Here is a 13,410-nt window from a genome sequence, read left to right on the forward strand (position 1 = left end):
AGGAAGCACGCTCCCCGCTGAGGAGAGAGCCCGATGCGGGGCTTGATCCCAGGACTCTGGGATCACGACGGGAGCCAAAGGCCGAGGCTTTAACCCTCTGAGCCACCCAGGTGCCCCTTGGGGGTTCATTTTTATGGTATCCCACTTTGCTTTTTAAAAAACATAACTTCCTTATAGCCATTTTGGAAAACAGTGTGGCGGTTCCTCAAAAAGTTAAAAATAGGGCTACCGTATGACGCAACAATTGTTTTACTGGGTATTTACCTCAAAGATGCAGATGTATAAGAGGGGGCACATGTACCCCAATGTTCATAGCTCAATGGCCACAATAGCCAAACGGTGGAAAGAGCTGAGATGCCCTTCAACAGACAAATGGATAAAAAAGAATGTGGTTCATGTACAAAATGGAATATTACTGAGTCATCAGAAAGGATGAATACCCAGCATTTGCATCGACATGGATAGAACTTGAGGGGATTATGCTCAGTGAAGTAAGTCAAGCAGAGAAAGTCAATTATATGGTTTCACTTATATGTGGAACATGAGAAATAGCTTGGAGGACATTAAGAGAAGGAAGGGAAAAATGAAGGGGAGGCGGAATCAGAGGGGGAGAGGAGCCATGAGAGACTATGGACTGTGGGAAACAAGCCGAAGGTTTCAGAGGGGAGCGGGTGGGAGATGGGTGAGGCCAGTGATGGGTATTGAGGAGGGCACGGACTGCACGGAGCACTGGGGGTTGTATGCAAACAATGACTTATGGCACACTGCATCAGAAACTAATGATGTACTGTATTGTGACTAACATAACATAAAAAAAAATAAAAGCTTAGCTTCTTGTTGCAACTTTTTTCCTCATCTACGTTCAGTCTTAAAAAAAAAATCTAACCTGGTTTTCAATAAGATTGGTGAGGGGTATAAATTCGGTTGATACCTTCATGCATTTATAATTATACAAGCTTGTTTTCAATAAAATAATGAAACAAATTATTGTATCTGATTTTTTCCCTAATAGTGGAAATTAAAGGACACAGTTGGAAGGAAAAGTTGGATTATTTGGTAGCTTACCCATGGTCCTTTGATATTTTCCTGTCTAGGTGACTGGGTAGATAGATTATGGTATAGATTTTTATTGTCAAATTTTTTAAAAAAAATAGTTGTGTGAGCACCGTGTTACTCTCACGGGTCAGAATGCTGTATAGAAGAGCATTCCGACTGTTATGGAACTTGCTGGCAGTGAGAGAATTGCTGTTCAGTAAACTCAGTGTACTGGTAACGGGAGGCAGTGATAGGTGCCGTGAAGGAAAAGCACAGCTGCGGCAGGAGAGCGCATGACCTTGGGGAAGACTTCCTTAAATACTTGCGCGGAGATGTGAAGGCTGAGCTAAGGGCTATGTCGATGAAGAAGGGGGAAGGGTAGGCTCCGGGCAGAGGGGGCAGCAGGTATGCTGCGGAGGGCCCCAGAGGGGGCTTGGAACACCGGAGGCATGGAAAGTGCAGGCCACAGCGGCTGGGGTGCTAGGAGCCAGAGCTGGAGGGGCTGGGGATGAGGCTGAGGAGGAAGGTACGGAACAAGTCATGGGCACTGACGTCGGCGGGTTTTAAGCAGGGAGGTGTCCCAATCCGAGTTGCTGTTGGCTGCTGATTGCTGAGGCTGGTGCTGATTGGAGAGCAGGTTTGGAGGAGCAAGGGTGTACTCGAAGACCAGGTTATGGCAGCAGTCCAGGTAGATCCACAGGGGGCTGGCACTAGGGAGGTGACAGTGGAGTTGGAGACACGGGGACAGGCTAGAGAGAAATTTAGCCATTAATGATGGCGTTTGTAGGTTTGGAAAGTGTGAGCTTTGTCTGTAGCAAGACCCTCTCCTGATAAAGCTTAAGTCATGCAATTCTAGTCAAATCACTGATTGGTAAACTAGAAGCAAAAGCCTTATCTCGGTTAAACCTGCTGGTGTGGTCGGATTGTGGAGTGGTACTTGGAAAGGTGTTTTACTGAGTTTTCACTAAGGAAATGAGACTGCATGGTATAGTCAGAAAAATCACCAGGGCCGGTGCTTTGCCCTACTCGATGTTGTTACAGGATCGCAGGGTTCTCGTCTCACAGAGTCAAACAATGACGCTCTCAGACACAAAGGGTTGAAGTGAAGTGAAAGTTTCTGAAGTGAAGATGAGAGCAGAAAGGAAAGAAAAAGCTCTCTGGGGGGAGAGAGGTCCCCAATGGGTTGCCACTGGGGGGTTTTAGGTCGGTCTTTTATTGAAAACTTGACCAGGGAGCTTGTGGCCTTGAGATTCTTGGGCCATCTTAGTCTGAGCAGGGACAACAGAAAACACCCTTAATGACTGACTTCTATGGGGTTTGGTCCATTTCTGCAATCACACTGTAGCTGCCAGAGACAAATACTCCCTCACATCCGGGACCAGGTGGCCTGATCTCCTGCCTCATCTCTTGTTCACTCTTTCAGAGCCTAGTCATGGGACCCCTGTCCCTCCCCGCCTGTACCTTAACCCTCTCCTTACTCAGTATCACTGAAGTTCAGACCAAAGTAAGCAAATGAACAGTTGAAGATGCTTGTACTCAACTGCGTGTTGTAGCTGTTAGGCAGGGGCTGGTACTTTACTGCAGAGGGCAGGTGGCATTTCAGACTCTGGTGAGAAAGGATTAAAAATAATGCCAATCCCTACTCGCTTTGGCAGCACATATACAAAATTGGAATGACACAGAGAAGATGAGCTTGGCCCCTGTGCAAGGATGATGTGCAAATTCATGAGGTGTTCCATATTTTTTTAAAAAATGCCAATCCATTTTTAACATTTGATTCAAAAAATTGTTTAAACATGGCATTAAAATTTTGATTTTGTAATAGTTGGTCTTGATAAATTTGTAGCTTCTGGTTATTGTCAACCTTGGGATATTGGCCAATTTCCTGGTTATTGAGACATTTCTTTCTTACTTTGTGACAAGGAGGTGAAATAGAATCTGTTTCTCAGAAATGGTGTGGTGAGTATTAGTTTACCAAGTAGCATAATGCACTCGGCTGCCCAGCTAACAGCAGCTTCTGTCACTGTTCTATGTTAGAAGAAACCCAAAATGTGATTCTTCTTTCCTTGTAAATCAGCAAGAACTTGTACTCTTACTTTTGTTATTTCTGCTGACCAAAAGAATTTTATAAAGTTTTCTTGGTCACCTGTCATTTAAGATCATGTCTGTTTCCAATAGTAATAGCTAAAATGAAGTATTTCCTTAGTTAATGTTTGTAGCATTAAAACTATCACCAGTTACTGCCATTTAAGAATTATGCTAGTAGCATAGTTAAAATATAAAATATTGTGATAGTGAAGGTTACTACTCTGTTACAATGTAAATGCTGACAGTTCAAGTCCCAAGTCTTGCATTTACCATCTATATGACCTTGAGTAGGTTGCTTAACTTCCCTGCTTCAAGGTTTCATCACATGTAAAATGGGGATGATAGAAATAATAGATTGTATATGAGAAGAACTTAAAATACTACCTCAGCCTAATTACTGCCATAAGTAGTGTGTAGTGTATTGGTGCTAGCAGGTTTTGTTGTTATATTTCCTAAGCACAGAAGAGCTGATAGGAAACAAGGCCTGCTGTGAATATAGTATATATTCTTATGTACTCTTGTTTCTTCTTAGCCTTTCCTAAGCCCAAGAGGGAGTGTACACTATTTGATTCTTATTCTGAGTCAATGCCTGCGAACCAACAACCCCGTGACTTGAATCGGATGGAGGTAAAAGATCTTCATATGTTAATAAATAAGAAAGTGTGTGGAATTAAAATCCATTAGCCTGTGTTCTTTGCAAACTCTAGAAAATCCACTTTTATAGCATTTCTCTTCATGTTGAGTACTTAGGTTGAGGCTCAGCCTTTCAAATCTAGACATCAGATATATCTATTACTTTTTTTCCCTTTTCTTCCTAGAACTAGATTTAGAGAAATGGGCAAAGTAGTATCTTGACCTTCTAGGGGTGAAAGGTAGGTGTAGACAAAGTAAGCCAGAAAAATGCTAGGCGAATTGTTTACTTTAACAAAGCTTTAATTTTGAAGTAAGTGTAGGAAAGTATTTTTAGTAGCTGAGTCTGAACTAGGTCTAATGGACCCGGAATAGTTTTAAGAGGAAGTTTGAGAACTCTGTAAGAGAATCCCAGAATACAGTCAAAGTTGCCTTCTTCCTTGGGGCTTTTAGTGTTGGGACCAAACAAAGACTGATTTGGATTATTCCTAAGAGAAATCTGTGAATTCCTACAGTGTTGGGCCATTGATGTAAGGGTCTAGCCATATGCCTAGTGGTCATTAGGTGTGCACTAATGAATAGGAGTCATTATGGTTATTCTTAATATCAGCACGCTCTTCATCATCATCATCACTGTTATGGTTGCTATGATGACACTTTATGATATCTGCTGTTCCCATCCTTAAAAAAAAAAGTCTGGAAATGTGTAATAAACAGAGGATTGTTCATAGGTTGCTGTTATAGTCCTCCGACCCTGGTTAAAACTGTTGCAAGATGATGGAAGTCAGATGCAGGATACGGGTCATTTCTTTTACTTCTTGCAACTGGGTGTAATTATTATTTTTTTTTTCCATGGGGCTCTCATGCATATAGTCTGTGTAGCAGTGACATCCTCTGTGATGGAATCAGCCTGCTTCTGCAGTGTTCCCTCTGGTAACACCTCTCTTGGCCTCTCTCCTACTCTCTCTTTGAGTCAGATCCTCTCTTTCTTTTCATGAGTAGCTTTCTACTGTCAGTAAGTAGGTATAAAGTGACATCAGGAAGAGTGATAGATGTGCATCTGAAGAGTTTTAGGTCTTTAAATTTCTTTCTTTCTCTCTTTCTTTCTTTCTTTCTTTCTTTTTTTTTTTTTTTGAAGAACGTGTGTGACAGAGAAGCAGATAACAATAATTAGCCACTTTTCCTGAACCTCTGTGTACTCTGGGGCTGCTGGCAGTGTCTGGAGACTTATGGAATTACCCTGTTTTTTGTTTGCTTGCTTGCTTGCTAGGGGTCCCCTTGCTTATGTAAAATTATGAGGCTGTTAGGTGATTTATTTTAAAATGTTATAAATTCTTATTCTTTCTCGGCAAGTGTTAGGTTTCAACTTGCCACGGTATCAGGTGGTCTTTGCCCTTCCAACGGAAACAAATACTGGCCGTGTTTTAGAGAAATTAATTACTGGCTTGTGTTGCTTTCCCTTATGTACTCATTTATCATCTGTCTAAAAGGAAGGGAGCAGATCTACAGTCAGTTGTGAAATCTGTAAATGGCGATGCTTTTAAACACACACTCATGCTCTGATGTCCTTGATGACATTATAGATACTCACCTTTATGGATGTGATGTGCAGCCAGTTTTATGTTAAATACATTTGTATACTTTAAACTGGCTCTTTTGGTGGGGGTTGGTGGTGGTTAAAAGTCTTTGTTTTGCCCTGTCCAAACAAGACAGCAAAACAACAACAATAACTCTTTCTCCACAAAAATGTTACATTCTGGGTTGGGGTGCTTCTAGATAATCATACATTAATGTACAGAATTCAAGGATGAAGTATTGAGGTCAGTTGATGCTTTGGCTATTCAAGAAGTATAGGTCAAATTTTAGCAGCTAATGATTAAATATTTCATTTTCTTCTATTTTATTCATTGTTCTTTCTTTTTATTTTTTTAAAAAAGATTTTATTTATTTATTTGACAGAGAGAGATGACAAGCAGGCAGAGAGGCAGGCAGAGAGAAAGGAGGAAGCAGGGTCCCTGCCGAGCGAGAGCCTGATGTGGGGCTCGATCTCAGGACCCTGAGATCATGACCTGAGCCGAAGGCAGTGGCTCAACCCACTGAGCCACCCAGGCGCCCCTATTCATTGTTCTTTCTACCAATCTTTTAATTTCTCGTAAATGCATGCATGGGATTTAAATAGATCTTGATACTAGTCCTGTGAAGAATGACTCCATGAAGGTGTTTGTGCTGTGAATGAGGCCGTAGCCGATTCAGGTCACGAGAGCTTTGCTCAGCAGTACAGATCAGATCTCTAGACAGCAGGGCTATAACCATGTACTTGTTTCCTTCAAGAATTAAAGATAATGATTTCAGGTAAAGTCCTCTTTAGCAGTGCTTCTTACATTACTAGATTTCTTTCTTTTGGAAACAGCTTTACTAAAATATAGTTCACATACTATACTCATGTAATGTATACGATCCAATGGTTTTTAGCATATTAACAGAATTGTGCAACCATCACTATAGTCTTGTTTTAGAACATTTTTCATCACTCCAGAAAAGAAAGCCTGTACTCATTAGCACTCATTGACTATACCCCCTTCCCTCTAGCCTCTGCTGATCAGTAATCTATTTTCTGTTTCCAAATTTGCCTATTGTGGACATTTCCTACAGAATCATACAATATATAGGTTTTTTTTCCCTTTGGTGACTGCTTTCTTTCATTTAGTATAATGTTTGATTTTTAAAAAAAATTTATTTGAGAGAGAGAGAGAGAGAGCGAGAGAGCGCGCGCGCACGCGCACACACACACAGGTGAAGGTTCCTATTCCCTGAATAGGGAACCTCATGTGGGGCTTGATCCAGATGAGCTGAGCTGAAGGCAGATGCTTAACTGACTGAGCCACTCACTCAGGTGTCCCTAGTATAATGTTTCAGAGTTCATTCATGTTCTAGTATGTATCAGTGCTTCATTACTTTTTATTGCTGAGTAGTATTCCATTTTGTGGGTCTGCCACTTTTGTTTGTCCGTTCTTCAGTTGATGGACATTTGGCTTGTTCCCACTTTGGGGTTGGGGAAAAACTGCTGCTATGAACAATAATGTAGCAGTTTTTGTGTGAAAATGTAATATTTTCAATTCTCTTAAGTGTTTACCTAGGAGTAGAATTGTGTGTCATATTGTAACTTGTGTTTAACTTTTAGAGGTACTACCAACCTGCTTTCCTAAGAACCTGCGGTATTTTTTTCCTCTGCCAGTAATGTATGAGGGGTCCAGTTGTTCCATATCCTTGTTAACACTTGTTATTGGGGCACCTGGGTGGCTCATCTGGTTAAGCAGCTGACTCTTGGTTTCAGCTTAGACCAAGATCTCAGGGTTCTGGGATCGAGCCCTGCATGGGGATCTCTGCTCAGTGCAAGTCTGCTTGTCCCTCTCCCCCCACCCCCCGCTTTCTTTCGAAAATAAATAAATAAAATCCTTTAAAAAGCACTTGTTATAGTCTGTGTTTTTTATTTTAGCCATCCTAGTGAGAGTGAAGTGGTTGGTATCTCATTGTGGTTTTAATTTAAATTTCCTAATGACTACTGATGAGCATCTTTTCTTGTGCTTATTCACTATTTGTATATCTGCTTTGGTGAGATATCCAAATCCTTTGACCTTTTATAAATTGAGTTATTATTGAGTTGTAAATGTTCTTTATATATTCTGAATATTAGTCCTTTATTCAATATATAATTTGCAAGTATTTTCTTTTTCCCTGTTTTAAAAATTTTTTAAAAATTTATTTGATGGAGGGACGCCTGGGTGGCTCAGTTGGTTGGACGACTGCCTTCGGCTCAGGTCATGATCCCGGAGTCCCGGGATCAAGTCCCGCATCGGGCTCCCAGCTCCATGGGGAGCCTGCTTCTCCCTCTGACCTTCTCCTTGCTCATGCTCTCTTTCACTGTCTCTCTCTCAAATAAATAAATAAGATCTTTAACAAAAAAAATAAAATTTATTTGATGGAGAGAGAGTGCACAAGCAGGGAAGCAACAGAAGAAGAGGGAGAAGCAGACTCCCTGCTGATCAAGGACCCCCCCCCCCCCCAACCCCAGTTGTGCGGCTTGATCCCAGGACTCTGGGATCGTGATGTGAGCTAATGAGAGGTGCCCAACCAACTGAGCCACTCAGGCGCCCCTCTTTTGTCTTTCTTGATAGTCGCCTCTGTAACACAAATATCTTTTATTTTAACGAGGTCCAGCTCATCTATTTTTTTCTTTTGTTGCTTGTGCGTTTGGTGTCGTATCTAAGAAACCGTTGTCTAACAGAATATCATGAAGATTTACTCCTGTGTGGTTTTTCTAAGAGTTGTATAGTTTTAGATCACATTTAGGTCTGTGATCCAGTTTTAGTAAATTATTGCGTATGTCATGAGGAAGAGGTCCACCTTCATTCTTTTCTTTATGTCAAAGATTTATTTATTTTATTTTATTTTTTTAAAGATTTTATTTATTTGTCAGAGAGAGAGGGAGAGAGATTGAGCACAGGCAGACAGAATGGCAGGCAGAGGCAGAGGGAGAAGCAGGCTCCCTGCCGAGCAAGGAGCCCGATGTGGGCTATCCCAGGATGCTGGGATCATGGCCTGAGCCGAAGGCAGCTGCTTAACCAACTGAGCCACCCAGGCATCCCAGATTTATTTATTTTAGAGAGAGAGAGAGAAAGAGAGTGGTGGGGAGGGGCAGAGGGAGAGAGAGAGTGAGTCTTAAGCAGACTCTATGTTGAGTGTGGAGCCTAATGGAGGGTTTGATCGCATAACCCTAAGATCATGAAATGAACTGAAATCAAGAGTAGGATGCTTAACAGATTGTGCCTCCCAGATGCCTCCACCTTCATCCTTTTGTATATGGATATCTAGTTATCTCAGAATCATTTATTGAAAAGACAATTTTCCCCCATTGAATTGTCTTGCAACCTTTTTTGAAAATCAGTTGACTGTAAATATAAGGGCCTATTTATGGATTCTCAATTCTATTCCATTGATCTGTCATAATGCTAGTACCACCCTGTCTTGATGACTGTAACTTCGTAGTGAGTTATGAAATTGGGAAGTCTGAGTCCTTCAACTTGTTTTTTTGTTGTTCTTTTTAAAGAATATTTTCACTATTCTGGGTCCCTTGCATTTCTTCATGAAATTTAGGACAAGCTGTTCAAATTCTATAAAAAAGTGAGGAAGGAGTGCACTAAATCTCTAGATGTATTAGGGGAGTATTGCCATCTTAACAATATTGAGTCTTCTGACCCATGAACATGGGATGCCTTTCCATTTATTTAGGTTTAAAAAAAATTTTCTTTCAAAGGTACTTTTTTTGGGGATGACTTTTTATTTAATTTTCTACTTCTAAATCATTTTCTTTTACTAGGGTTATAGTTTATAGTCCAGGTGGGAGAAACAAGTGACAGAAAGGCGCTGTTAAGATACATTTTCTTTTCTATTGGAGATAGACTTTGAATAGGTAATTATATCTGAAGGCTTCATGGTAATCCCAAGAATCACCTGCCTGTGGACTGTTAAATCCTAGATCAGGTTACCGCCAAGCAGTACTGAATTCCATTCCTTTGAAACAGTTGAAAAACAGAAGTATTGCTTATATCCCTGGGGTTGTTCAGATTGAGAGACAAACCAGTTAATCTTCTGGAGCACTAGATGGCTCTAGGATTTACCCTACTTCCTTTAAGATTTATTTGATTTTCTGAGTATGTTTAAAATAAATATAGTGACAAGTCCTCCTCTCATCCTTTCTACCGTCTACCCAGGCCCCTTCAATTTTCATGTATCTTTCCAGAATTTGTTTTCATATAGATATAGATAGATAGATATTAATATATGTTATTCTTTTATCAGAGATCTTAGTGCATATTAGTTGAGATTTTATAAGCAATACAAATTTATAGTAAGTAGGGTTTTTAAAATATTTTAAAAAGATTTTTATTTATCTACTTGACAGATCACAAGTAGGCAGAGAGGCAGGCACAGAGAGAGGAGGAAGCAGGCTCCCCGCTGAGCAGAGAGCCCAATGAGGGGCTCCATCCCAGGACACTGGGATCATGGCCTGAGCCAAAGGCAGAGGCCTTAACCCACTGAGCCACCCAGGTGCCCCAAGTAGGTTTTAAATAGAATTTTAAACCGATCAATATGTTATCACTTGAGTATTCTTTCTTTTTAATATTAGCGAGGACTTCCCCTAATAGAGTTAGGAGAAAATTTTGTTCTGCTAATTTTTCTCATTCCTTGACAAGGAAGCTGTTTGAATCAGGATTGAACACTCTCTGCATAACAGATTTTGGCAAATACCTACATTATGGGGCCACTTGTCAGAACCCCTCTCTGCTTGTGAAAAAGTATATAAAGTGCAAGTTTGTTTTTGGCAGACTGGGTAAATGTCACGCAATTCTCTGGCTGAATCCCACACCAGGTTCAGATTTAATGTGCATTCTTATACATATGCCTAAATCTGAATCGTCATTTTTTCCCTCTGTACATGTAAATTTTATTTTATTTTTTTTTTAATTATAAAGTTTTTAAAGTATTCTCTACACCCAATATGGGACTTGAACTTGGGACCCTGAGATCACAAGTCATGCACTTTACTGACTGAGCCAGCCAGGTACCCCACATGTAAATTTTCAACACAAATTAACTTATACCTCACTAGGAATCTAAAAAAATAAAGTAGTATTGAATGTTAGGGTTTACTGGAGACAGAAATATTGGCAAGCTATGTAGTTTTGAAAGCATTTTCATCATACATGTAACTTAATTTATACTTCAACCTGTATAATTTATTTACTTTTCTTTTCCAAGAAGCTATCTATTAAAGACATGGCTGACTTTCCTGTCCCAGCCCAAGATGTGACTAGTGATGACAAACAAGGTATGAAAAGAATGGGTTTTCTTCCTTAAGGGACATTATACCTGTGTTTCTTCATCTACTTCTCTTGGGATGGCTGGCTTCTGGAGCATAGAAGGGCAGTGCTCAGTACATTTGGATGGATTAAGTAGTTCAAATTGTCAGAAAACTGTAGGTTTTTTTAAGAAAAGATTTTATTTATTTATTTGACAGAGATCACAAGTAGGCAGAGAGGCAGGCAGTGAGAGAGGAGGAAGCAGCCTCCCCACAGAGCAGAGAGCCCTAAGGCACCCCAGAAAACTGTAGTTTCTAAAGTGGTAACAGGAGCTTCCAAAGCCTGCTAACTCATTGGCCCCTTACTCACTTCTGACCCTCAGACTACTCTGACACTTTACATTGGGATTCGGTTGTACTAATTAGGAAATGACTGGAAGCTGGAAGAATTGAGAGCTTAACATCTTGGTTTGACAGATGTGATCCCAGAACATCCGTATAAATGCAGACTTGTGAATAGGTCTAATCCTTAAGGAAGTTATCTTCTAGAGAGAGTTTCTGTCCCTTGGATTTCTCTTGTGACTTTGTGGATGCAAGGCAATATCGAGGAGCCAGCAACCCTTTGTCTGTCTTACTGGGCGACGGGCGAGTGAGAAGCAGTACAGCACAGTTTTCCATGTTAGAGCTGCCATGAAGCACATAGATGAGTTGGCCTGGGAATGTTCAGAAGAACAGTGGAGGTCAAACCCCCACCCCCCAGCTCGCAACACCACTGCATATAATCCTTTATAATCTACCAGGTCCTTCTTCTTTCATTGTTTTACTCACTTCTCACAAAACTGGATGGAGGCTAATATGTTTTATCTCCTAAAACGCAGAGATGAGTAAACCGAAGTGCAGTCAGTATGTATCAATTGCTTAATAAAAAGAATGGAGATAAGAACAAAGATGTTCTAAGTCTCAAGCCAGTATTCTTTTTATTATTTGATACTGATTTACCACCCATGAATGAGAGGCTTATCTGAGGGGACTAAAAAGCACTGAAGCTATTTCGGGTTTTATTGTTGAGACTTGCCATCGTTGCTGCTTTGTATGGAAGTTAAACATGAAAAATAAGTTTTCTATTAGGAAACAATAATTGCTCTCTATTTAAATATTTGTTCGGGAGAGGCAGGCAGAACTAGACTTTTTTTTTGCAACAGTCTGTTCTCTCATCACTGTCTTTACTAGTGGGTCTAAGCCTTGAGTGCACTTTGGAATACCCTGGTGAGGTCTGAAAATACTGAAGGTTGCATCTCACTCCCAGAAAGATTCTTTTTTTTTTTTTTTTTTTTAAGGCTTTTATTTATTTGAGAGATGGACAGTGACAGAGAGTAGGGAGGAGAGAGAGAAGCAGGCTTTCACTAAGCAGGGAGCCCGATGTGAGGCTCCATCCCAGGACTCCGTGATCATGACCCCAGCTGAAGGCGGATGCTTAACCCCCTGAGCCCCCCTGGGCGCCCCTCCCAGAGAGATTCTGATGTCATTGGTCTGGGTGTCAGGAATGAAAGGGGGAAATTTCTCATATTTTCTGGAAATATTCCTCATAGCCACTAGAGGTGTTCTCTGTTGAAAGTTGGAAATACTGCTTTGTTCCTTGTGGGATGAGAACCTATTTCCATATGTTAGGGTGTTTTTATTGTTTTACTAAGTGCTATGCCAACCTATAGAGGTTTAAAACACAATTTTCATAGGAATTCTTTGTTTTAATATAAGTGCCTCAGACATAAAATTTTACAGTTTTTTTCTTTTTCTCCTTTTCTTCTTTCTCTTGTTGTTTTAAGAACAAAACAAAGCACGTCTAGCTTTGAAAAATACTGTGGATGAAGCCTTACCAAAGGATATGTCTGAGGATCCAGGTAGGAGAAAACCATTTTAATATGTTTTTATGTAATTATTTCTAATTAAAAAAACCCAGTAGTTTCAGTGAGTAGAAAATTGGTGGAGATGTAGGTTTCTCTCTAAATATTTGCCTTGTGTTTTATTCTAAGGTAACCTTTTGGTTGCTTTTTACCACTTCCCTCTTTTCAGGCTTGAGAAGAGGGTAGGTTTTGTTTTGTTTTTTTTTTAAAGTTCTGAATTTAGGTTTCACTAATAGGATCATGCCGTTTGAAGTTGAGTCTCATTGTTACTTTTACTGTGAAACTGGGAAGGCCTGGAGTTGAGATTTCAGTGAGCCATTGTGGTTTGTGTGTAGAGTAGGGAGCTGATGGGTAGATCAACTGGAGGCCCACAGCTGAACTTTTCCATTTCCAAAGCAAAAATCTCAAATATTTTCATTAGACTTCACCACCAGGAAGGCAAGTAAATGTGCTTATACTTGGAGTGGATTCCAAGGGAAAAAGAAAAGTTGTGTTTGCCCATGTTCTTAGGGACTTGAAACTGCGTCTTTGAACTGTGGAGATGGCCAGGCCTGTGTCCTCAGCTCTCTTGATGGGAACCATCACTGAACCAAGCTGAACCTAGTTAAAAGCAAAGGCTAGGGAGGGCATTACTCTTTGGAACTCCAGTTATGAGGATGTGAAAGAAGTTGCTACATTCTCTCATTGTTGTCTTTCATAATATCGAGTAAGTAAATCATGTTTGTTTTGGTTAGCTGGCTATCATCCCGGCCTTATTTGTTTAAAGTTGGAACAAAGGAATCAGCGTAACATTGAGTCTTATGCTATAGTACCGCATTTCCCAAACACTAAGTTCATTCAAGGTTTAAAAGAGAGAGAGATGGGTGGGGAAAGATAAAAGGAGGGGGGGGGAGAGAA

The 13,410-nt window shown here is 40.4% G+C and overlaps 1 protein-coding gene and 1 non-coding gene across 6 annotated transcripts in view; both read left to right on the plus strand.

Moving 5' to 3' along the window:
• REPS2 (RALBP1 associated Eps domain containing 2) overlaps positions 1 to 13,410 on the plus strand; it is a 234,922-nt gene that overhangs the window by 116,605 nt on the left and 104,907 nt on the right. For all 5 annotated transcript variants that reach the window (XM_059158713.1, XM_059158717.1, XM_059158712.1 and 2 more), the window contains exons 9-11: positions 3,656 to 3,750; positions 10,573 to 10,642; positions 12,436 to 12,510. In XM_059158713.1, the coding sequence (XP_059014696.1) occupies positions 3,656 to 3,750; positions 10,573 to 10,642; positions 12,436 to 12,510 (240 nt within the window). The remainder of the gene's footprint in view (positions 1 to 3,655; positions 3,751 to 10,572; positions 10,643 to 12,435; positions 12,511 to 13,410) is intronic.
• On the plus strand, positions 2,679 to 2,780 carry LOC131822286 (U6 spliceosomal RNA). Its single transcript, XR_009350166.1, has one exon. It is a non-coding gene; the product is annotated as a U6 spliceosomal RNA (small nuclear RNA).

The sequence above is a fragment of the Mustela lutreola genome, chromosome X (genome assembly GCF_030435805.1).
Source record: "Mustela lutreola isolate mMusLut2 chromosome X, mMusLut2.pri, whole genome shotgun sequence".
Classification (NCBI taxonomy): domain Eukaryota; kingdom Metazoa; phylum Chordata; class Mammalia; order Carnivora; family Mustelidae; genus Mustela; species Mustela lutreola.